This window comes from Pleurodeles waltl, chromosome 8 (assembly GCF_031143425.1).
Source record: "Pleurodeles waltl isolate 20211129_DDA chromosome 8, aPleWal1.hap1.20221129, whole genome shotgun sequence".
NCBI classification, from domain to species: domain Eukaryota; kingdom Metazoa; phylum Chordata; class Amphibia; order Caudata; family Salamandridae; genus Pleurodeles; species Pleurodeles waltl.
In genome coordinates this window covers 770,174,151-770,198,965 of record NC_090447.1, presented here as the reverse complement: position 1 = coordinate 770,198,965, position 24,815 = coordinate 770,174,151, and the positions used below count along the sequence as shown (strand labels likewise).

At 46.2% G+C, this 24,815-nt stretch overlaps 1 protein-coding gene across 1 annotated transcript in view; it reads left to right on the top strand.

Annotated features, from left to right (window-relative positions):
* The window catches only part of ZRSR2 (zinc finger CCCH-type, RNA binding motif and serine/arginine rich 2), a 226,800-nt gene that overhangs the window by 12,912 nt on the left and 189,073 nt on the right, over positions 1-24,815 (top strand). The window contains exons 2-3 of the mRNA XM_069205016.1: positions 6,117-6,196; positions 20,751-20,835. Coding sequence (XP_069061117.1) covers positions 6,117-6,196; positions 20,751-20,835 — 165 coding nt within the window. The remainder of the gene's footprint in view (positions 1-6,116; positions 6,197-20,750; positions 20,836-24,815) is intronic.

Here is a 24,815-nt window from a genome sequence, read left to right as displayed (position 1 = left end):
CTGAGGCTGCTAACCCCTCTCGAAAAATGGTGCGCACTGGAAGTGGAGTGACCTCTTACACATAACGAAGATAGCCACATTCTGGTACCTTACTCCCGCTACTTTACACTTAGGAAACACAACCCACCGCACCTGCTGGCGAGACTGCGGAGTGACGGGTGTACTTTTGCACCTCTTGTGGACATCCCTGAAGCTAACTTGGTACTTGAATGGCGTCCTGACAAACATAGATACCAATTTTGAAACACAGCTCCCATGCTCTCAATCCTATAATATCCTGGGACTCCCCGATCCCACAAACTTCTCCTGAAATCTAGATGGGATTGACAAATTGGCCTAGCGCTATTCGCAGCGCTTCAGGTGATATGGCCCCACTGGGACACAGATAAAGTCCCCACTTATTCAACTTGGCTACATAGACTATAGTGCATCTTCGCACATGGAGAAATTGACCCTGGTGGCAACCCATAATCCAGAGGCTACCGGGACTTGTGGGCAACATATATCACATTACTCTCGATGGAGTTTAATGAACTGACATGCCACAAATAGCTGAGACTGCTGCATCTGATTGTCCCTGTGACAACACTCATGCAGTTGTTTGCGGCCCCATAGGCAAGAGGTTTGGATTTTCCAGAACACACTTGCACGGAGTCAGTACGAGGGTAGGGGGCAGGCAGAGAGGGAGGGAGGCTGGGATTATGTTCTAGTTGTTTTCATAATTACTTTTCAGAAGCCTGCCTTGGAATGGGGCCTTTGACTATAAGACCATCTGTTGTACTGTTCTCATCTCAGTGAAAACAATTAAACAGATTTGAGCCATAACAGATAGTACAAAGTTTTAGCAAAAGTACTGGCAGTTGAGCCCTCAGATTTATCTGTACCTAAGCAGTTTTATTCTTCATAGATCTACTTGGCTGTAGGAAGTTGGCTCTGTGTGTGCTATTTCAAAGTAAGGAATAGCATGCACAGAGTCCAAGGGTTCCCCTTAGAGGTAAGATAGTGGCAAAAAGAGATAATACTAATGCTCTATTTTGTGGTAGTGTGGTCGAGCAGTAGGCTTATCTAAGGAGTAGTGTTAAGCATTTGTTGTACATACACATAGGCAATAAATGAGGAACAGACACTCAGAGACAATTCCAGCCAATAGGTTTTTGTATAGAAAAATATCTTTTCTTAGTTTATTTTAAGAACCACAGGTTCAAATTCTACATGTAATATCTCATTTGAAAGGTATTGCAGGTAAGTACTTTAGGAACCTTGAATGATCACAATAGCATATATGCTTTTTACATAAAACACATATAGCTATTTTAAAAGTGGACACAGTGCAATTTTCACAGTTCCTGGGGGAGGTAAAGTAATGTTAGTTCTTGCAGGTAAGTAAACCACCTAAGGGGTTCAAATTGGGGTCCAAGGTAGCCCACCGTTGGGGGTTCAGAGCAACCCCAAAGTTACCACACCAGCAGCTCAGGGCCGAACAGGTGCAGAGGTCAAAGTGGTGCCCAAAACACATAGGCTTCAATGGAGGTAAGGGGGTGCCCCGGTTCCAGTCTTGCCAGCAGGTAAGTACCCGCGTCTTCGGAGGGCAGTCCAGGGGGGTTTTGTAGGGCACCGGGGGACACACAGGTCAGCACAGAAAGTACACCCTCAGCAGCACGGGGGCGGCCGGGTGCAGTGTGCAAACTATGTTCCAATAGTTTTCTATGAGAGACCAGGGGGTCTCTTCAGCGTTGCAGGCAGGCAAGGGGGGGGCTCCTCGGGGTAGCCACCACCTGTGCAAGGGAGAGGGCCTCCTGGGGGGTCACTCCTGCACTGGAGTTCCGATCCTTCAGATCCTGGGGGCTGTGGGTGCAGGGTCTTTTCCAGGCGTCGGGATTTCAGAGTCAGGCAGTCGCGGTCAGGGGGAGCCTCGGGATTCCCTCTGCCGGCGTCGCTGTGGGGGCTCAGGGGGGACAACTTTGGTTACTCACAGTCTTGGAGTCGCCGGGGAGTCCTTCCTGTAGCGTTGTTTCTTCACCAGTCGAGTCGGGGTCGCCGGGTGCAGTGTTGCAAGTCTCACGCTTCTTGCGGGGATTGCAGGGGTCTTTAAATCTGCTCCTCTGGAAACAAAGTTGCAGTCTTTGTTGAACAGAGCCACTGTTCTCGGGAGTTTCTTGGTTTCTTGGAAGCAGGGCAGTCCTCTGAGGATTCAGGGGTCGCTGGTCCTGGGGAAAGCGTCGCTGGAGCAGTTTTCTTCTGAAGGCAGGAGACAGGCCGGTAGGACTGGGGCCAAAGCAGTTGGTGTCTTCTTTGTTCTTCTGCAGGGGTTTTTCAGCTCAGCAGTCCTCTTCTTCTGTAAGTTGCAGGAATCTAAATTCTTAGGTTCAGGGGAGCCCTTAAATACTAAATTTAAGGGCGTGTTTAGGTCTGGGGGGTTAGTAGCCAATGGCTACTAGCCCTGAGGGTGGGTACACCCTCTTTGTGCCTACTCCCAAGGGGAGGGGGTCACATTCCTATCCCTATTGGGGGAATCCTCTTTTTACAAGATGGAGGATTTCTAAAAGTCAGTCACCTCAGCTCAGGACACCTTAGGGGCTGTCCTGACTGGCCAGTGACTCCTCCTAGTTTTTCTCATTATCTCTCCTGGACTTGCCGCCAAAAGTGGGGGCTGTGTCCAGGGGGCGGGCATCTCCACTAGCTGGAGTGCCCTGGGGCATTGTAACACGAAGCCTGAGCCTTTGAGGCTCACTGCTAGGTGTTACAGTTCCTGCAGGGGGGAGGTGTGAAGCATCTCCACCCAGAGCAGGCTTTTGTTTCTGTCCTCAGAGAGCACAAAGGCCCTCACCACATGGGGTCAGAAACTCGTCTCTCAGCAGCAGGCTGGCAGAGACCAGTCAGTCCTGCACTGAACAATTGGGTAAAATACAGGGGGCATCTCTAAGATGAACTCTGTGTGCGTTTTTTACTGGCATCAGTGTGCATTTATTATTCTGAGAATTTTGATACCAAACTTCCCAGTATTCAGTGTAGCCATTATGGAGCTGTGGAGTTCGTTTTTGACAGACTCCCAGACCATATACTCTTATGGCTACCCTGCACTTACAATGTCTAAGGTTTTGCTTAGACACTGTAGGGGCACAGTGCTCATGCATCTATGCCCTCACCTGTGGTATAGTGCACCCTGCCTTAGGGCTGTAAGGCCTGCTAGAGGGGTGACTTACCTATGCCATAGGCAGTGTGAGGTTGGCATGGCACCCTGAGGGGAGTGCCATGTCGACTTAGTCATTTTCTCCCCACCAGCACACACAAGCTGGTAAGCAGTGTGTCTGTGCTGAGTGAGGGGCCCCTAGGGTGGCATAAGACATGCTGCAGCCCTTAGAGACCTTCCCTGGCATCAGGGCCCTTGGTACCAGGGGTACCAGTTACAAGGGACTTACCTAGGTGCCAGGGTTGTGCCAATTGTGGAAACAATGGTACATTTTAGGTGAAAGAACACTGGTGCTGGGGCCTGGTTAGCAGGATCCCAGCACACTTCTCAGTCAAGTCAGCATCAGTATCAGGCAAAAAGTGGGGGGCAACTGCAACAGGGAGCCATTTCTTTACATTGGCCAACCTTGATCAAACGACATAATACACTGATGCACCATACAGAGGATGTTTGGATGCAAAGCAAACCTTTCACACCCTTTACTGCAGTTTTTGAGCCTGCTGTTGGGATAGATTGAGTTCGGTAACCATTCAGGGTGGATATATTTGGCGTGGAGTGGCAGGTGCTGTGACCATCATGGGACTGGGACAAAAGAGCTTCACATCTGATCGGTACTTTCTGCTCCTTGGCCTCACTAAACTTGCAGTCTCGCCAATATAGGGGGCACAGTTTGAGGGGAGTTCCAGGAACGGATGTCAGAGAGTGGTGTGGTATTTGAAGGCTGGCCCGTTTGAGGTGCCAAGAACCCTGAAGCTCATTGATGCATATGATGTGTGGAACACGTTTCCTGCTTCTTCAGAGCTTTGTTACTGGTCACTGGCTCTCTGCTCTTTTCATGACCTCCATATACCATGCGTGTTGTCATTTGGAAAGCAGTGGGCGGCATCACACCATTTTCACTCAGTGGCATAGAACTATATCGCATCACTTATGGGCAGCCGTTCCCTGATCATTTTCACCTTTTCTCCCCCTTCAGGCTTATCAAACCACATGTTTAAATCTGTCAAGATGACTCTTGTCATCAGCAATCCTACACTTTCATGTGTGGCATTGCTGGGGGACAAGGAGGCACCACTTGCCTGGGTGGGGGGCAGTAAAGAGTGAGTGAAACAATAGGAGCTCTAACCCTTCCTTGATTCAACTCACAGATGTGAGTGAGCAATTGTAATTTTCGAGCCCTGGGAATAAGGCTCCTTGAGAAACCTGACTGGTAGGTAATGCTCCTGTCTGGTTTAGATTTGCCCTATAAAGTTTTTAATCATGGCTGCATCACAAATTTTCCCCATCCGATGTGTGAATTTGCTTCATTAAATCTCGTCAGGACAAGAGCGTTCCTGCGTTGTACTCCGTTTATGAAAATGAGCATGTAAATCTAATTCCCAGGTAAATGTATAATAGCATAACTAAAACTGTTTATTCGGTTGCTTCCGATGACCTTCCTCCATAGATAAGACGGTTCCTACTGATCAGTGACTTATTAATGTTGATTTTTAAAATATTTCTTTCGAGTTTATTAAGGAGTTCTTGCAAGGCATTACCAATTTAGACCGTACCATACAGCATACACAAACAGCAAGACTGGAATCCAAGTTTAAATTTTTTCAGGACTTCCGGTCTCATTTAGACAAAACTGATCATAGCATGATTATGGGGGCCATTACGACTTTGGCGGATGGTGTCCTGTGGTCAGGTTGCCACCTGTGCAGCTGCCTTCCAGCGGGCTGCATTAAGAGTTTCCCGCTGGGTCTGAGAGACTGACCGGGGACATGTCTGGCTATCCCTACTTTGTTTATTGCAATATGTGAACAATTTCTTCTTTTTCCACATGTGCGACACAGTAGGTAGTGGCCAAAATGTGATTTGATTAGGATTTTGTGGGGCACGCAAATACTAAGGAAAGGATGTCCGGCGATGGGGGATAGAAAAAACTGAAGGTAATAGAAGTCGGTACAGAGTATAGGCTGAGAAAAAATGGGTTTTAAGAAGTTTCCAAGATTTGATGTGCATTGGACAGAACAGAGGGGGGAGGGGGCTTCAAGCTTTGGCCCTATTTACTGAGAAGGTTCTGGTTCCAGTACAATTTTTCTTGGTAGTCAGGATTCGTAGAATGTAAGCATTTAAGGACTTGAGCATTCTGGTAAGGCAGACAAACATTGTTCCCATATATTTATTTGGAAGTGGAGTAGAGGCTTTTGTTGGTTTTGAGGAAGTTTTTGAAATTTGTTGAGGCAGAGTTTTGGAGGGGCATTTCTCACAAACATTTCTCCTGTGTATTTGTTGCAATAGCAGCAACGGGCTGCTTGACACAAGCATAAAACTGTAAAGAGATATTGCTATTTAGATAGAAACCATTGAAGAGATTTCAAGTGGGAAGAAATTCATAGTGTCTGCTCAAGCTCTGGATCAGGCATGAATTATAGAAATTGGAATATGATGATCTTATAAGCAGGAAGGTTAGTATAAAGTGTGTTATCATAAACTGGTCTAAATACGATGAAAGTGGTTTTCCTAGACTGTTGAGAAAGGATTCTTCTATGAATTTTCTTGAGGTAAAAACAAGTGACTTAACATTCGGTGTGTAGACTGTGTTCTCTCTCTGGTGAGAGAAGGTGGTGGGGGTTAAGATGTTCCAAGTACCCAATTAGTAAGCTTAGAATTCTGTAAGAACAGATGCTCCATGGCTCTTTACGGGAAAGCCCTGTACCCAACTCTTTATGAGGATTCTAGTTCATTCTCACACAAATATAAACACACATCCATGTACTTGATTTTCTCAAACTAAGTAGCATACGTAACTGTTATCACTTTGCTTTACCTGCATAAAGTATATGTAAATGTCGTGAGCGAAACAGGTAAGTTGCTTTAGTTGTCCTGTAGATGTTTATTATTTCACATTACGTTATTGATGCTTTTGCTTTTTTTTCAGCCATAAAAAGTACAGAGCTTTTCTGAAGAAAGAAAAACGGAGAAAGAAGAGACAAGCACTTGCTAAGTTGAGAGATGAAGGTAAAAGCATCTTTTAAAAATCAGACTTGTAATTGGTAATTTTTTTGGTATGAAAGTCGCAACGTAAGCCATATGTCTTATCTTATTAAATTAGTTCACAATAACACATAGGTGGTCAGTGAGCCTGTCTGTGTACAGTAGTGCTTGCTCGAAGTGTCGTTCACTTTTGAATTAGCCCTTATGACTGCCAATTGCTTTTGGAACTGTCACTTGTGATGTATGGCACTTTTTATTTTTTGTGTCTCAGAGTCCACAATTTAAATGTAGGAATTTTGTCTCCATCGAATAATCCATACTGGCACTGCATTGCAGAAGTTGTAGATGCTAAAGTTCCCTGGCACTTCATTCTTCCATTGAGCTGTTGTAGCAGGCAGAGGCAATGAAGTTGGAGTCTTTGCCATCACCCACACACAGCCTTTCATAGAGGTGGCTGTAATAGCATCTGTGGCACTCTCAAGTTCTGAGAGCGCTATGGCATGTTCTCACATCACAGTGTCTCTGAGCTCCACAGCTATGGGGAAAGGTAGCATTGAGCAGATGCCTATGATGTCTTCAACACAAGACCGCCGTTGAGTGGCTGTGTGATGCACCAGCGGTTATCCTGGAGACACCACCACTGCTCTGCATGCAAGCTGTCCATGCATAGTCACCGGACCAGTATCAGAATTTTGTTGTATTGTAGCAATTATATAGTTTCACACCCCTGGAGAGGCCATAAAAATCTTCAATTAGAATCCAATTCCTGATGACTTTTCAGTGTGTGTTCACTTAAAATGGTATGGAATGTATTTTGTCCTATATAGAGTTTTCTGATTTGGTGCAGTAATTACTTGTGAGCATTATTTGTTGCACATTTAAACATCTATGAAGTATATTCTGTCTGTGTAATTTACGAGTGCTGATGGGTAGATCCAGGGCTCTGTGCCATTTGAAATTCTAGGTGACTGTTGCTTATTCTAGTACTTTCTGGAGTAGAGCCTCAGTCAGTCACCCGTAGTTTGAGTGGTTTGGTGTGGACTATTTGTTGTTGAGAGGTGGTGTTTGATCTATTTGCCTCATGTGAATATCTTCGTTTTGGACATGTTTAACCTGAGGTTGTTCAGTAGTATCCAGTGTTTGACCTCTCAGAGATATTGTCCAATTTAACATGTGAAAGCTCTGATGGATTTTTAAATGATTTGCATCCCGTTGCCATCTTTGTAGGAGTTGAGGTTGACAGAGTTGATGATTTCATTTAGAGACTTAAGGTGAGTATTGCAAGTGGAAGTTGTCAAACCCTCAGTAACATAGGCCCTGGAGTTGAGTGGTGCAGGGGGTAATTAAAAGGATGAGCGAGCTGCCAGTTACAGAGGAGGCAATCTATTTCAATGCAATTCTTTGCATTCAAATGGATTTGTCTCTCTGTTGCAGCATAGTAACAATGAAAAGAATTGATCCAAAGAGAAGAGGAAGTAATATGGGTGGTGCTGCTCCATGAATCATCAGTGGTTTCTGTATCACCTCATCTGGTAATCCATGATGCCTCCTTGGCATGACTAGAATAGAATCTAGTTTGATAGTCTGAAAGTAGGTAATGTTAGTCTATAATTCCAAATATTTGTCCAAAGGGACACATTTGCCTGATAGCCTGTTGGATATTGGATTAGTATTAGTATGTTTATGGCGTGTTATAAGGTATGTCTACAGATCCCTTTAGCAGTTTGCAAGAGATCAAGTCATCAGCACCAAAAAAGTACCTTAAGACACTGCCAGTTGGGCACACTTTAGTTTAGGGCAGCGTCCTTCAGCCATTGCTGGGGAAAGTGTCATTCATGTTTTGGATCAGGCAAGAGAAGTGTTAGTCCATATGCTTAAACCGTGCTTTCCGTTGCAGTACAGTGAAACAGTGAAGATGCATTTATTCTCCTGAAAGTGGTTTCCAAACACCAGTGGTGCTTTTACACCCAAGTGTGTTTTTGCTCCTAAATGTAATTTGTGCCTCTAAAACTGTTTTCATGCTTCTGCTGATGATGCACCAAGGGTGATTTTGCACCTACGTGTGGTTTTGCTCCTAAGTTGCACCATTGGCGGGTTTGGCACCTAAAGTGTTTGTGCGTGTGCACAAAGTGTTTGTGCATGAAGTGTGAGTTTTGCATCTAAATTTGTTTTTAAAACTACTTGTGACTCTACAAACCTGCTGATGCTCAAGGGCGATTTTCAACATTAATGTGACTTATGCATAAATTATTAATTGGAGTGGATGACTACCCACCTGTAGAAAAACCCACAGCCTTTGTGGGGGTGAACCCTCAAAGTCACTAAATAAACATGAGTCCACCCAATTGGCAGCTATTGCACAGAGCCGATGGCCTTAACTTAGGGCCATGTGTAAAGTATTTATGCAGTTCCAAAACAGTAATATAGTTGAAATGCAAAACAATAAAAAACCCAAACTGAATTAGAAAAATCAAGTAAAATTGAATAAGCAAATGATACCAAAACGGCAAAAATCCAATAAGGGGAACTGAAAATATGATTTTTTTAAGTATTAAGCAGGAATAGTTCCCAGAAGCACAAAGTACCAATGCTAGTCAGTGGTCACGATAGACTAGGACTTGGGCACAACTTAAGACTGGCCATAATGGAGCGTAGTTTGGACACACCAACCTGATTGGTCCTGGTCAAAGACTTTACCTTCTGACCTAATGCTTTAAATCCCAATCCTCCATAGAAGTACACTTCTGAAGCCCACCAGGACATCAGTGAAGATGTTGTGTGCGTGTGTTTCTGTTGTACTGTAGTTAGTGTCCTCCCACATCTGACATTAAAATTCAGTTTGGGGCAGTCACTGTACACACAATAAACACTGAAACTGTAGTCTGGCAGTACAAATTAGGGGGTTTCCATTAACCAGGCAGTGGATACATAAGAATTGTTTTACTATCCTGTTTCTCTTTCTTTAAGGTGCACCCACTAGCCTTATTCGTATATCCCAGCAAACCTGTCAAACAGGATTTTACACTCCAGCAGAATTTGACACAGTGATGTCAAAAAGAGGCCCACTTGGATTGGAGCTTTACTGGGGTTTGGGGTTTGCTCAGGTGTCAGCTAACAACTGCTTGTGACAGGGGAGGTTTTTTTGAAGTTGATCCAGTTCCCGTTCCCAACCCAACAGGTCATCCTATCATGGGGACAACACCACCAGGCCTTTCTTCTCCGCTCTGTAAGCAGTTTACACATCTCTTCAAAAGCTAATTACAGGCTGACAGAAGTGGGAAAACAAATGCAAATCTAGCCTCCAGGAGGTTCAGCCAGGGAAAGGTAACTTTCTAAAAGTTACTTTTCATTAATATTTATTAATAATCAAACGTCACTGTAAGGAAATGCCTCCTTGGCATGGTTGCCCCCTGACTTTTTGCCTTTGCTGATGCTATGTTTACAATTGAAAGTGTGCTGAGGCCTGCTAACCAGGCCCCAGCACCAGTGTTCTTTCCCTAACCTGTACTTTTGTATCCACAATTGGCAGACCCTGGCATCCAGATAAGTCCCTTGTAACTGGTACTTCTAGTACCAAGGGCCCTGATGCCAAGGAAGGTCTCTAAGGGCTGCAGCATGTCTTATGCCACCCTGGAGACCTCTCACTCAGCACAGACACACTGCTTGCCAGCTTGTGTGTGCTAGTGAGGACAAAACGAGTAAGTCGACATGGCACTCCCCTCAGGGTGCCATGCCAGCCTCTCACTGCCTATGCAGTATAGGTAAGACACCCCTCTAGCAGGCCTTACAGCCCTAAGGCAGGGTGCACTATACCAGTGCATGAGCATGGTACCCCTACAGTGTCTAAACAAAACCTTAGACATTGTAAGTGCAGGGTAGCCATAAGAGTATATGGTCTGGGAGTTTGTCAAACACGAACTCCACAGCACCATAATGGCTACACTGAAAACTGGGAAGTTTGGTATCAAACTCCTCAGCACAATAAATGCACACTGATGCCAGTGTACATTTTATTGCAAAATACACCCCAGAGGGCACCTTAGAGGTGCCCCCTGAAACTTAACCGACTGTCTGTGTAGGCTGACTAGTTCCAGCAGCCTGCCACACTAGAGACATGTTGCTGGCCCCATGGGGAGAGTGCCTTTGTCACTCTGAGGCCAGTAACAAAGCCTGCACTGGGTTGAGATGCTAACACCTCCCCCAGGCAGGAGCTGTAACACCTGGCGGTGAGCCTCAAAGGCTCACCCCTTTGTCACAGCCCAGCAGGGCACTCCAGCTTAGTGGAGTTGCCCGCCCCCTCCGGCCACGGCCCCCACTTTTGGCGGCAAGGCTGGAGGGAACAAAGAAAACAACAAGGAGGAGTCACTGGCCAGTCAGGACAGCCCCTAAGGTGTCCTGAGCTGAGGTGACTCTAACTTTTAGAAATCCTCCATCTTGCAGATGGAGGATTCCCCCAATAGGGTTAGGATTGTGACCCCCTCCCCTTGGGAGGAGGCGCAAAGAGGGTGTACCCACCCTCAGGGCTAGTAGCCATTGGCTACTAACCCCCCAGACCTAAACACGCCCTTAAATTTAGTATTTAAGGGCTACCCTGAACCCTAGAAAATTAGATTCCTGCAACAACAAAGAGAAGGACTGCCTAGCTGAAAACCCCTGCAGAGGAAGACCAGAAGACAACTGCCTTGGCTCCAGAAACTCGCCGGCCTGTCTCCTGCCTTCCAAAGAACTCTGCTCCAGCGACGCCTTCCAAAGGGACCAGCGACCTCTGAATCCTCTGAGGACTGCCCTGCTTCGACGACGACAAGAAACTCCCGAGGACAGCGGACCTGCTCCAAAAAGACTGCAACTTTGTTTCAAGAAGCAGCTTTAAAGAACCCTGCAACTCCACTTAAGAAGCGTGAGACTTGCAACACTGCACCCGGCGACCCCGACTCGGCTGGTGGAGAACCAACACCTCAGGGAGGACCCCCGGACTACTCTACGACTGTGAGTACCAAAACCTGTCCCCCCTGAGCCCCCACAGCGCCACCTGCAGAGGGAATCCCGAGGCTTCCCCTGACCGCGACTCTCTGAAACCTAAGTCCCGACGCCTGGAAAAGACCCTGCACCCGCAGGCCCCAGGACCTGAAGGACCGGACTTTCACTGCAGAAGTGACCCCCAGGAGTCCCTCTCCCTTGCCCAAGTGGAGGTTTCCCCGAGGAAGCCCCCCCTTGCCTGCCTGCAGCGCTGAAGAGATCCCTCGATCTCTCATTGACTTACATTGCGAACCTGACGCTTGTTCTAACACTGCACCCGGCCGCCCCTGCGCCGCTGAGGGTGAAATTTCTGTGTGGGCTTGTGTCCCCCCCGGTGCCCTACAAAACCCCCCTGGTCTGCCCTCCGAAGACGCGGGTACTTACCTGCAAGCAGACCGGAACCGGGGCACCCCCTTCTCTCCATTCTAGCCTATGCGTTTTGGGCACCACTTTGAACTCTGCACCTGACCGGCCCTGAGCTGCTGGTGTGGTAACTTTGGGGTTGCTCTGAACCCCCAACGGTGGGCTACCGTGGACCAAGAACTGAATCCTGTAAGTGTCTTACTTACCTGGTAAAACTAACAAAAAAACTTACCTCCCCCAGGAACTGTGAAAATTGCACTGTGTCCACTTTTGAAATAGCTATTTGTGAATAACTTGAAAAGTATACATGCAATTGAAATGATTCAAAGCTCCTAATGTACTTACCTGCAATACCTTTCAAACAAGATATTACATGTTAAATTTGAACCTGTGGTTCTTAAAATAAACTAAGAAAAGATATTTTTCTATAACAAAACCTATTGGCTGGATTTGTCTCTGAGTGTGTGTACCTCATTTATTGTCTATGTGTATGTACAACAAATGCTTAACACTACTCCTTGGATAAGCCTACTGCTCGACCACACTACCACAAAATAGAGCATTAGTATTATCTCTTTTTACCACTATTTTACCTCTAAGGGGAACCCTTGGACTCTGTGCATGCTATTCCTTACTTTGAAATAGCACATACAGAGCCAACTTCCTACATTGGTGGATCAGCGGTGGGGTACAAGACTTTGCATTTGCTGGACTACTCAGCCAATACCTGATCACACGACAAATTCCAAAATTGTCATTAGAAATTGATTTTTGCAATTTGAAAAGTTTTCTAAATTCTTAAAAGACCTGCTAGGGCCTTGTGTTAGATCCTATTTAGCATTTCTTTTAGAGTTTAAAAGTTTGTAAAAGTTTGAATTAGATTCTAGAACCAGTTTTAGATTCTTAAAAAGTATTCCAACTTTTAGAAGCAAAATGTCTAGCACAGATGTGACTGTGGTGGAACTCGACACCACACCTTACCTCCATCTACAGATGAGAGAGCTAAGGTCACTCTGTAAACTAAAGAAAATAGCAATGGGCCCCAAACCTACCAAAGTACAGCTCCAGGAGCTTTTGGCAGAGTTTGAAAAGGCCAACCCCTCTGAGGATGGCAACTCAGAGGATGAAGATAGTGACTTGGAGGGAAATTCCCCCCCTCCAGTCCTACTTAGGGAGAGCAGGGCTTCTCAAGCCCTGACTCCACAAATAATAGTCAGAGATGCAGGTTCCCTCACAGGAGGGACCAACAACTCTGAAATCACTGAGGATAACTCCAGTGAAGAGGACATCCAGTTAGCCAGGATGGCCAAAAGATTGGCTTTGGAAAGACAGATCCTAGCCATAGAGAGGGAAAGACAAGAGATGGGCCTAGGACCCATCAATGGTGGCAGCAACATAAATAGGGTCAGAGATTCTCCTGACATGTTGAAAATCCCCAAAGGGATTGTAACTAAATATGAAGATGGTGATGACATCACCAAATGGTTCACAGCTTTTGAGAGGGCTTGTGTAACCAGAAAAGTGAACAAATCTCACTGGGGTGCTCTCCTTTGGGAAATGTTCACAGGAAAGTGTAGGGATAGACTCCTCACACTCTCTGGAAAAGATGCAGAATCTTATGACCTCATGAAGGGTACCCTGATTGAGGGCTTTGGATTCTCCACTGAGGAGTATAGGATTAGATTCAGGGGGGCTCAAAAATCCTCGAGCCAGACCTGGGTTGACTTTGTAGATTACTCAGTAAAAACACTAGATGGTTGGATTCAAGGCAGTGGTGTAAGTAATTATGATGGGCTGTACAATTTATTTGTGAAAGAACACCTTTTAAGTAATTGTTTCAATGATAAACTGCATCAGCATCTGGTAGACCTAGGACCAATTTCTCCCCAAGAATTGGGAAAGAAGGCGGACCATTGGGTCAAGACTAGGGTGTCCAAAACTTCCACAGGGGGTGACCAAAAGAAAGGGGTCACAAAACCTCCCCAGGGGAAAGGTGGTGAGACAGCCAAAAATAAAAATAGTAAAGAGTCTTCTACAGGCCCCCAAAAACCTGCACAGGAGGGTGGGCCCAGAGCCTCTTCACAAAACAATCCTGGGTACAAGGGTAAAAACTTTGATCCCAAAAAGGCCTGGTGTCGAAACTGTAGTCAGTCTGGACACCAAACTGGAGACAAGGCCTGTCCCAAGAAAAGTTCCACTCCAAACTCCAATCCAGGTAACACTGGAATGGCTAGTCTCCAAGTGTGATCAACAGTGTGCCCAGAGCAAATCAGGGTCCACACTGAAGCTACTCTAGTCTCTGAGGGTGGGGTGGATTTAGCCACACTAGCTGCCTGGCCGCCTAACATGCAAAAATACAGGCAGCAGCTCTTTATTAATGGGACAAGTGTAGAGGGCCTGAGGGATACAGGTGCCAGTGTCACCATGGTGACAGAGAAACTGGTTTCCCCTGGCCAATACCTGACTGGAAAAACCTATACAGTCACCAATGCTGACAATCAGACTAAAGCACATCCCATGGCAATGGTAACTTTAGAATGGGGAGGGGTCAATGGCCTGAAACAGGTGGTGGTCTCCTCAAACATCCCAGTAGACTGTCTGCTTGGAAATGACCTGGAGTCCTCAGCATGGGCTGAGGTAGAACTAAAAACCCATGCAGCCATGCTGGGTATCCCTGAACTGGTGTGTGTAAAAACAAGAGCACAGTGCAAGGCACAGGGTGAAAAAGTAGAGCTGGAGTCTGGAAGAATGGCCCAGCCTACCAAGAGAAAAGGAAAGTCAGTTGGGAAACCAACTGCAACACAGTCAGAAAAAGAGAACCTCTCTTCTCAGGAAGAAGTTCTGCCCTCTGAGGGAACTGAGCCTTTGGAGCTTGAACCTTATCAGGTTGAGCTCTTAGGCCCAGGGGGACCCTCAAGGGAAGAGCTGTGTAAGGGACAAGAAACCTGTCCCTCTCTTGAAGGCCTTAGGCAGCAAGCTGCTGAAGAGTCCAAGGGCAAGAAAAATGGAACACATAGGGTCTATTGGGAAGATGGACTCCTGTACACTGAGGCCAGAGACCCCAAACCTGGTGCCACTAGGAGAGTGGTAGTGCCGCAGTCGTTCAGAGAGTTTATTCTGACCTTAGCCCATGATATTCCCCTTGCTGGGCATTTGGGACAAACCAAGACGTGGGAGAGGTTAGTCAACCACTTCTACTGGCCCAACATGTTCCAGAAGGTTAAGGAGTTTTGCCTCTCCTGCCCCACCTGTCAATCCAGTGGTAAGACAGGTGGGCACCCAAAGGCCCCCCTCATTCCACTTCCAGTGGTGGGGGTCCCCTTTGAAAGAGTGGGTGTGGACATAGTTGGTCCACTGGAACCCCCCACAGCCTCAGGAAATATGTACATCCTAGTAGTAGTGGATCATGCTACTAGGTATCCTGAAGCTATTCCCCTTAGGTCGACTACTGCCCCTGCAGTAGCCAAGGCCCTCATAGGTATCTTTACCAGAGTGGGTTTCCCTAAGGAGGTGGTGTCTGACAGAGGTACCAACTTCATGTCAGCATACCTAAAACACATGTGGAATGAGTGTGGAGTGACTTACAAATTCACTACACCATACCATCCACAAACTAATGGCTTAGTTGAGAGATTCAACAAGACATTAAAAGGCATGATCAAGGGGCTCCCAGAAAAACTCAAAAGGAGATGGGATGTCCTCTTGCCATGTCTGCTTTTTGCTTACAGAGAGGTGCCCCAGAAGGGAGTAGGATTCTCACCCTTTGAACTTCTGTTTGGTCACCCTGTAAGGGGACCACTTGCTCTTGTTAAAGAAGGCTGGGAGAGACCTCTTCATGAGCCTAAAAAAGACATAGTGGACTATGTACTTGGCCTTCGCTCTAGAATGGCAGAGTACATGGAAAAGGCAACCAAAAACCTTGAGGCCAGCCAACAGCTCCAGAAGTTTTGGTATGACCAAAAGGCTGCACTGGTTGAGTTCCAACCAGGGCAGAAAGTCTGGGTTCTGGAGCCTGTGGCTCCCAGGGCACTCCAGGACAAATGGAGTGGCCCTTACCCAGTGCTAGAAAGGAAGAGTCAGGTCACCTACCTGGTGAACCTGGGCACAAGCAGGAGCCCCAAGAGGGTGATCCATGTGAACCGCCTTAAGCTCTTCCATGACAGGGCTGATGTAAATCTGTCACAAAGACAGATGCTCATCCAATTCCTAGAGCTGATGAGCTCATAGACAAATTAGGTGCTGCCAAATTCTTAAGTACCTTTGACTTGACAGCAGGGTACTGGCAAATAAAAATGGCACCTGGAGCAAAAGAGAAAACAGCATTCTCCACCCCTGATGGGCATTATCAGTTTACTGTTATGCCCTTTGGTTTAAAGAATGCCCCTGCCACCTTCCAAAGATTGGTGAATCAAGTCCTTGCTGGTTTGGAGGCCTTTAGCACAGCTTATCTTGACGATATTGCTTTCTTTAGCTCCACCTGGCAGGATCACCTGGTCCACCTGAAGAAGGTTTTGAAGGCTCTGCAATCACCAGGCCTCTCTATCAAGGCATCCAAATGCCAGATAGGGCAGGGAACTGTGGTTTACTTGGGCCACCTTGTAGGTGGAGGCCAAGTTCAGCCACTCCAACCCAAGATCCAGACTATTCTGGACTGGGTAGCTCCAAAAACCCAGACTCAAGTCAGGGCATTCCTTGGCTTGACTGGGTATTACAGGAGGTTTGTGAAGGGATATGGATCCATTGTGACAGCCCTCACTGAACTCACCTCCAAGAAAATGCCCAAGAAAGTGAACTGGACTGTGGAATGCCAACAGGCCTTTGACACCCTGAAACAAGCAATGTGCTCAGTACCAGTTCTAAAAGCTCCAGATTATTCTAAGAAGTTCATTGTGCAGACAGATGCCTCTGAACATGGGATAGGGGCAGTTTTGTCCCAAACAAATGATGATGGCCTTGACCAGCCTGTTGCTTTCATTAGCAGGAGGTTACTCCCCAGGGAGCAGCGTTGGAGTGCCATTGAGAGGGAGGCCTTTGCTGTGGTTTGGTCCCTGAAGAAGCTGAGACCATACCTCTTTGGGACTCACTTCCTAGTTCAAACTGACCACAGACCTCTCAAATGGCTGATGCAAATGAAAGGTGAAAATCCTAAACTGTTGAGGTGGTCCATCTCCCTACAGGGAATGGACTTTATAGTGGAACACAGACCTGGGACTGCCCATGCCAATGCAGATGGCCTTTCCAGGTTCTTCCACTTAGAAAATGAAGACTCTCTTGGGAAAGGTTAGTCTCATCCTCTGTCGTTTGGGGGGGGGTTGTGTAAGGAAATGCCTCCTTGGCATGGTTGCCCCCTGACTTTTTGCCTTTGCTGATGCTATGTTTACAATTGAAAGTGTGCTGAGGTCTGCTAACCAGGCCCCAGCACCAGTGTTCTTTCCCTAACCTGTACTTTTGTATCCACAATTGGCAGACCCTGGCATCCAGATAAGTCCCTTGTAACTGGTACTTCTAGTACCAAGGGCCCTGATGCCAAGGAAGGTCTCTAAGGGCTGCAGCATGTCTTATGCCACCCTGGAGACCTCTCACTCAGCACAGACACACTGCTTGCCAGCTTGTGTGTGCTAGTGAGGACAAAACGAGTAAGTCGACATGGCACTCCCCTCAGGGTGCCATGCCAGCCTCTCACTGCCTATGCATTATAGGTAAGACACCCCTCTAGCAGGCCTTACAGCCCTAAGGCAGGGTGCACTATACCATAGGTGAGGGTACCAGTGCATGAGCATGGTACCCCTACAGTGTCTAAACAAAACCTTAGACATTGTAAGTGCAGGGTAGCCATAAGAGTATATGGTCTGGGAGTTTGTCAAACACGAACTCCACAGCACCATAATGGCTACACTGAAAACTGGGAAGTTTGGTATCAAACTCCTCAGCACAATAAATGCACACTGATGCCAGTGTACATTTTATTGCAAAATACACCCCAGAGGGCACCTTAGAGGTGCCCCCTGAAACTTAACTGACTGTCTGTGTAGGCTGACTAGTTCCAGCAGCCTGCCACACTAGAGACATGTTGCTGGCCCCATGGGGAGAGTGCCTTTGTCACTCTGAGGCCAGTAACAAAGCCTGCACTGGGTGGAGATGCTAACACCTCCCCCAGGCAGGAGCTGGAACACCTGGCGGTGAGCCTCAAAGGCTCACCCCTTTGTCACAGCCCAGCAGGGCACTCCAGCTTAGTGGAGTTGCCCGCCCCCTCAGGCCACGGCCCCCACTTTTGGCGGCAAGGCTGGAGGGAACAAAGAAAACAACAAGGAGGAGTCACTGGCCAGTCAGGACAGCCCCTAAGGTGTCCTGAGCTGAGGTGACTCTAACTTTTAGAAATCCTCCATCTTGCAGATGGAGGATTCCCCCAATAGGGTTAGGATTGTGACCCCCTCCCCTTGGGAGGAGGCGCAAAGAGGGTGTACCCACCCTCAGGGCTAGTAGCCATTGGCTACTAACCCCCCAGACCTAAACACGCCCTTAAATTTAGTATTTAAGGGCTACCCTGAACCCTAGAAAATTAGATTCCTGCAACAACAAGAAGAAGGACTGCCTAGCTGAAAACCCCTGCAGAGGAAGACCAGAAGACAACAACTGCCTTGGCTCCAGAAACTCACCGGCCTGTCTCCTGCCTTCCAAAGAACTCTGCTCCAGCGACGCCTTCCAAAGGGACCAGCGACCTCTGAATCCTCTGAGGACTGCCCTGCTTCGACGACGACAAGAAACTCCCGAGGACAGCGGACCTGCTCCAAAAAGACTGCAACTTTGTTTCAAGAAGCAGCTTTAAAGAACCCTGCAACTCCCCGCAAGAAGCGTGAGACTTGCAACACTGCACCCGGCGACCCCGACTCGGCTGGTGGAGAACCAACACCTCAGGGAGGACCCCCGGACTACTCTACGACTGTGAGTACCAAAACCTGTCCCCCCTGAGCCCCCACAGCGCCGCCTGCAGAGGGAATCCCGAGGCTTCCCCTGACCGCGACTCTCTGAAACCTAAGTCCCGACCCCTGGAAAAGACCCTGCACCCGCAGCCCCCAGGACCTGAAGGACCGGACTTTCACTGCAGAAGTGACCCCCAGGAGTCCCTCTCCCTTGCCCAAGTGGAGGTTTCCCCGAGGAAGCCCCCCCTTGCCTGCCTGCAGCGCTGAAGAGATCCCTCGATCTCTCATTGACTTACATTGCGAACCCGACGCTTGTTCTAACACTGCACCCGGCCGCCCCCGCGCCGCTGAGGGTGAAATTTCTGTGTGGGCTTGTGTCCCCCCCGGTGCCCTACAAAACCCCCCTGGTCTGCCCTCCGAAGACGCGGGTACTTACCTGCAAGCAGACCGGAACCGGGGCACCCCCTTCTCTCCATTCTAGCCTATGCGTTTTGGGCACCACTTTGAACTCTGCACCTGACCGGCCCTGAGCTGCTGGTGTGTTAACTTTGGGGTTGCTCTGAACCCCCAACGGTGGGCTACCGTGGACCAAGAACTGAATCCTGTAAGTGTCTTACTTACCTGGTAAAACTAACAAAAAAACTTACCTCCCCCAGGAACTGTGAAAATTGCACTAAGTGTCCACTTTTGAAATAGCTATTTGTGAATAACTTGAAAAGTATACATGCAATTGAAATGATTCAAAGCTCCTAATGTACTTACCTGCAATACCTTTCAAACAAGATATTACATGTTAAATTTGAACCTGTGGTTCTTAAAATAAACTAAGAAAAGATATTTTTCTATAACAAAACCTATTGGCTGGATTTGTCTCTGAGTGTGTGTACCTCATTTATTGTCTATGTGTATGTACAACAAATGCTTAACACTACTCCTTGGATAAGCCTACTGCTCGACCACACTACCACAAAATAGAGCATTAGTATTATCTCTTTTTACCACTATTTTACCTCTAAGGGGAACCCTTGGACTCTGTGCATGCTATTCCATACTTTGAAATAGCACATACAGAGCCAACTTCCTACAGTCACCATCAGATTGGATTTGTAATAACTATTAAATTAATTGTTTAATAATTTTTCTAGTTAATTCCATTCTTGAGATATAATATTAGGGTGTTGGGGGATTTAATATGTACTCTGGTTTTCTACATAAGACAGTTGGCCTGCCACATGAAAAATATCTGGTGGGTGCAAGTCACTGTTATGACATATTAACATTAAGGGCCTGATTTAGATCCTGGCGGGGGGGATGCTCTGTCACAAACGTGAAAGATATCCTGTCCGCTGTATTATGATCCCATTATTTCCTACGGGGATTGTAGTACGGCAGACAGGATATCTGTCACGTTTGTAGCTGAGTATTACCTCCGCCAGGATCTGAATCAGGCCCTGAATTTCTGCTTTTCCTCCTTTTTGTAAAAGTAAGAACATGCATGCTGCCATTGACAAGGCCTACGGTAGGGGTTACTTATTATTAATATTGAAAAGTATGTTTTTTACCTGTCAAAAAGGTTTGTTTGGACAGGTCAAATTGCAGTTTTTACACCGCTACAGTCAGGCTACACTGGTAAGCCTGAAGCCATGTTTGCACTGCCACTGAAGTGGATGACTCAGTAGATCACGCAGTCCACTAGCAGCACTTATCTTACAGGCCCTGGGTACATTTTGTACCATGTACTTGGGACTTACATTTAAGTTAATTATACCAATTAGGAATATGCCAATTTGACCATATTTAAAGGGGGGCCACATGTTCTTTACTACTGGTTAGCAGAGTAAAGTGCATAGAGGTCTAAAACCAGCAGAAATATATGTTCCAGCAAAAGGTGAAAGTCTGGGGTGACTTCGCAGAAAAAGCAAATTTTCTTCAACACCTTTTACACCTAATGTGATAGCTTAAAGGTTCATTTTCTTTCCATACAGACTGAATTAGCACCTGCATGAGATACTGCAGTCTTCCCACGTTAGCACTAAGGGTTTGTCTGTCTAAAAGGGATTTTGCTTCCAGATGTATTTTTGTACTTAAGTGTATATGTGCTGTAAATGCGAAGGATGAAAAAAACCTGTATTCAAGGAATTAAAACATTTAGGGAAATAGAAAAAGTGACTGGTAAATTGTAATTTACATTAACTTCTTCCTGGACATTTTCAATAATTGCACAGATCAATGGTAAGAGAATATTTAAACAAGACATTTGCTGTTTCTTATACTCTTAGAAAAAGATGTCCCATTGCCAGAAGAGGAAGAGGAGGAGGAGGAGGAGGAGGAGCAGGAAACAGACAGTCTACATGAACTTGACAGGTTTGTATCGACGATATTGGGTGGTGTGTTTTTCCTTTTCAGTTGTTTCACATAGCCTTCGACACAGTGGCAGGCCATTTCGATCAAAAGCGACGGGGGGGGGGGCACCTAAAATTTAATAAAATTAAGGTAAAAAAAAAACAAGAAAAGTATCTTTTTGGCACAGTCTCAAAGCAGCATCCAGATTGGTTGGGAGCGCACAGGCAGACTTGCTGGTCTGGAGAGAGTCTACAGCGCATGTGTGTTTGGCCGGCCCGAGACGGCCGGCCAAACACACATGCGATCTGATGGTGGGGTACTGGGGGGGAGTGCTGAGCATTCCTCAAGCACTCCCCCCTCAGAGCATGTCACCCCCATGGCCCGCCCCTTTACAAGGAAACAATATCAAACTATTGTTTCCTTGTAAAGGCTTTGCAGCTGCCGCTGCTGGCCGGAGGGCAACGCTCCTCCGCCCTCATGGAGGAGCCGCCCCTGCCTAAACATATCACCTTGAAGCCACTTAAAATTATTTTAATGACACAGTGTGCTGACCAAAAAAAAGAAAAAATTACTCAAAACGTATTGGGGGCTGAGATCACCCAGGACAGCAATCACAGCATACAAATTGGTATAGATGATTAGACACTGTTATTTACGTGTCTTCATGTAATTCTCGTGTCACACAGTGGAGTAGAGAAGAAAATAAATTAATTTGCTCAGACTTCTGATGTTCTGATTTTTTTAACAAGTTCTGTTTGTTATTTTAGCCTGAATTCTGATAAATCTTAGGAAAGATTGAGTTATGTTAAGGATTAGTTCTGATTGTCTGATACAACATTTCAATTTATGAATGCATAAAATGTGGCTTCCATTGTATCCTGTAAGAAAGCCTGACAAATATCAGAAACATGTAAATAATACATATGGAACTTGAGAAGAAACATATCGATTCTCTTGTGTCTAGTTATGGTTGCCTCTTATATTCTCCAAGTTTAAATGTTAAGTAATTCTATTCTCCGATTTTTGTCCTAAAACAATAAAATGCCCTTTAAAATATCACTGAGCATATATTATCAAAATGAACTTGCCTAAGGGCTAAACTGAACTAAAACAATGGCTTTATGTCTTTGGGATTGGCAGTGGTAGAGACTTTCCATACAGTGGACCTAAGAAGATGTGACCAAACAACCAGAGCTGGTGATTTAGAAGCTTGGGAACCTGGTTGTAGTTGCGGCCTCGGCTCAATAACCTGTACTCTATGCCTTAAAATGTGTAATGTAATCTAGTGCACATGTAAAGCATTCCAATTTTGCGCCATAAAAAATAATATTCAGAAAATAAAGAGATATCTGATTTAGCTTTCCAAAAATGTGGTATAAACAAGAGCAGGCACAAGGCAGAAAACTTGTATGGGCTATATGCTGGCTAAGCGATCAGACAGTTCACTCTGAAACAAAAGTTTCTGAGCAGTGAGCCATTGTATACAGTGCCAAGTCAAACTTGCAAAGTCTGTTTCCTTTGTAACCTTTGAGGTGTTCTGCCAGCAGTCCATAACCAATTCTTATCAATGAAATGCAAATTTATACTGGCAGCCACCACTGTTGCATTTATTTTGCTAGGCGCAAACAGCAAGACTTTGGGGAACATACAGAGCTGCAAAACAGGATTACATAAGCCTATTGATTAGCCTGCCAGAGTTTAAATTGAGATCTAGGATTGATACCTCTTCATTTATTTCTCTTTATTTGCCAGTTCGAATTTACATAAATTAATCGACACAAGCAAAACATTAAAAAAAGATATTGTAGCAGCATAAACACAAAGGACAGTAAAAAGCAAAAAAGCTATACATATGATCATTATTATATAATATAACTATGTGAACATTCCTTGTGACAAGAATAAAGTTCTCTAGCTAATTCAGAGGTCAGGTGTTTCAGGGTTCAAACGTTTACTTCTTACAAACTAGGCTGCTTTCAAAAAGCTAGACACAGAAGTCACTATCTTATGATGAGTGTCGACTTGATAAATTCATAAGGCCTCCTGGTGTAGTGCCTGATTCCCCAGAGCTAAGCAAAGTGATTTAATCAATTTTGCTCAAGCAATTCTATATGCTGGGCTGGGCATGTATCCTTGTTGAGCAAGAAACTGACCAGATACTCGTAAAACAAGCCAATGGGAGAGTATCCAGCCTTAGCTGAATATAGAGCTTCCTCTGGAGTGAAATTTGCAAAAAATCAAGGTATTCTTCAAACCTGAAGTCCATTTTATATTCAGAAATGTATTAGTTGGAGATCCACGGGACAACCCTCCACATTAAGTCCTCTGAATAGATTGCCAAAGGTACTTTTTATCAGCGGAACTGTACTGGAAGTGATTGAACCAGGATCGAGCCAAACCTTTTCCACACCTAACTCTGGATGTATTTTATCCATGGAATGTTCAAAGGCTGCCCTAAAGTGGGCTGTTAGAAATTGGGTTTTTGGTTGGCTAGGGTATACACCTAAGCCAGGCAGAACCCACCACTCTAGTCAGGGCAAGTAAGTTACAAACCAAAGATAACCTCTGCACACCTCCTGGTAGCTTGGCTCAGAGCGGTCAGGCTTATCCCCAGAGGTCATGTGTAAAGCGTTTGCACAAAACACTCACACCAGTGACACAATAAACACACCATATAGGAGACTGTACACCGGCTTATATAAAAAGAAATAGCTTTTATATTATAAGCAACAACAGACCCCAACAACATGTGTCAATAAATACTTTGTCAGAAATGCAGGTTGTTGCGAAACATCAAATAAATTGCATTGTAACCATACGTTACAGAGTATCTAGACAACTATCACACTTTATACGGTAATGTCTGTGTTATATTCCGAATAAGGTCACCGGTAAAATCATATGCAGTACTTTGCAAGTAATGTACGGGGGGAACACAGCACAATTGCCTACAACAAGACCAACCGACATACATCAGTTAAGGGCTGGGTCAGTTGCTATCTAGGCTGCAGAAAGGAAACATTTTGACAACCACTAAGGCATTTGCTGGTTTTAGAATCATCATTGTGCTAACAAGAAGACTCTTTCCCTTCTATTAGGTATTTCACTGTAATTATACACTTCGGGAAATGCAGCAGGGCCTCCTCAAGGACTCCCCTGCGTGAACACAACCAACAAGGGCAGCTCCACCTGGTAACTTGTGGTGGGGGAACACCCACTGCAGGACTCCGTAGGGGAGACCCTGCTTGGTCCTCCTACATGCCAAGAAACCAAATGCCTCAGGCTGTGAAGGGGGCAGAACGGACACCGAACTCCACCGGGGCCCGACTATGACAAAACGAGGCGTGGCTGGCAAAGGGCTTTCCCCAGCTTCGGATGGCCCACCAACTTTCCCCGGTAAATGGCTTGGATGTGCCAGCAGGATGGGAAAAGGTGCTTCCCCCTTGCTTTGGATGGCCTCTCCTCAGTCGCGTGCTCTGCTCGCCGCATCAGTCGAGGTGGGGGAGGGGAGGTGCCGCAAAGGCAGTTTCTGATGGTCGGCGAAGGCACAGGGCAAAAACATACTGCTCTCTTTCCAGCACCTTCAGGAGGTGCTCTGCCGGCATGTTGGCGCAAAATGTTTTCCAGGCTCTAAGGTAAATAAAAAGGAATGACTTTCCTCACAACCGAAGAGGAGGGCAACAGCGCTCACTATGCGCCGAGCAGTTGGAAATTGAAAAATTAGGTGCTCGCCAAGCGCTAATGTCAATGACTCCTCACGCCCTAAAAGGAGGACAAAGTGCTCACCATGAGCTGATTTTGAACGAAGTCAAGGAGTAGTGAACAGGTCTCCCCTTGCACTGGGCTCCTTGCAAGGCACAAATGTGCAGGCAGGCTAGCACAATCAACAAACAGGAGGCAACAGGCCAGCACAACACAGCAAATCCAAAGAGTGGTTCCTCCTGGTAGTGCCAGGGTCCTCAAAAATCAGAGAGCAGCAGGGCAGCAAGCAGAAAAGCAAT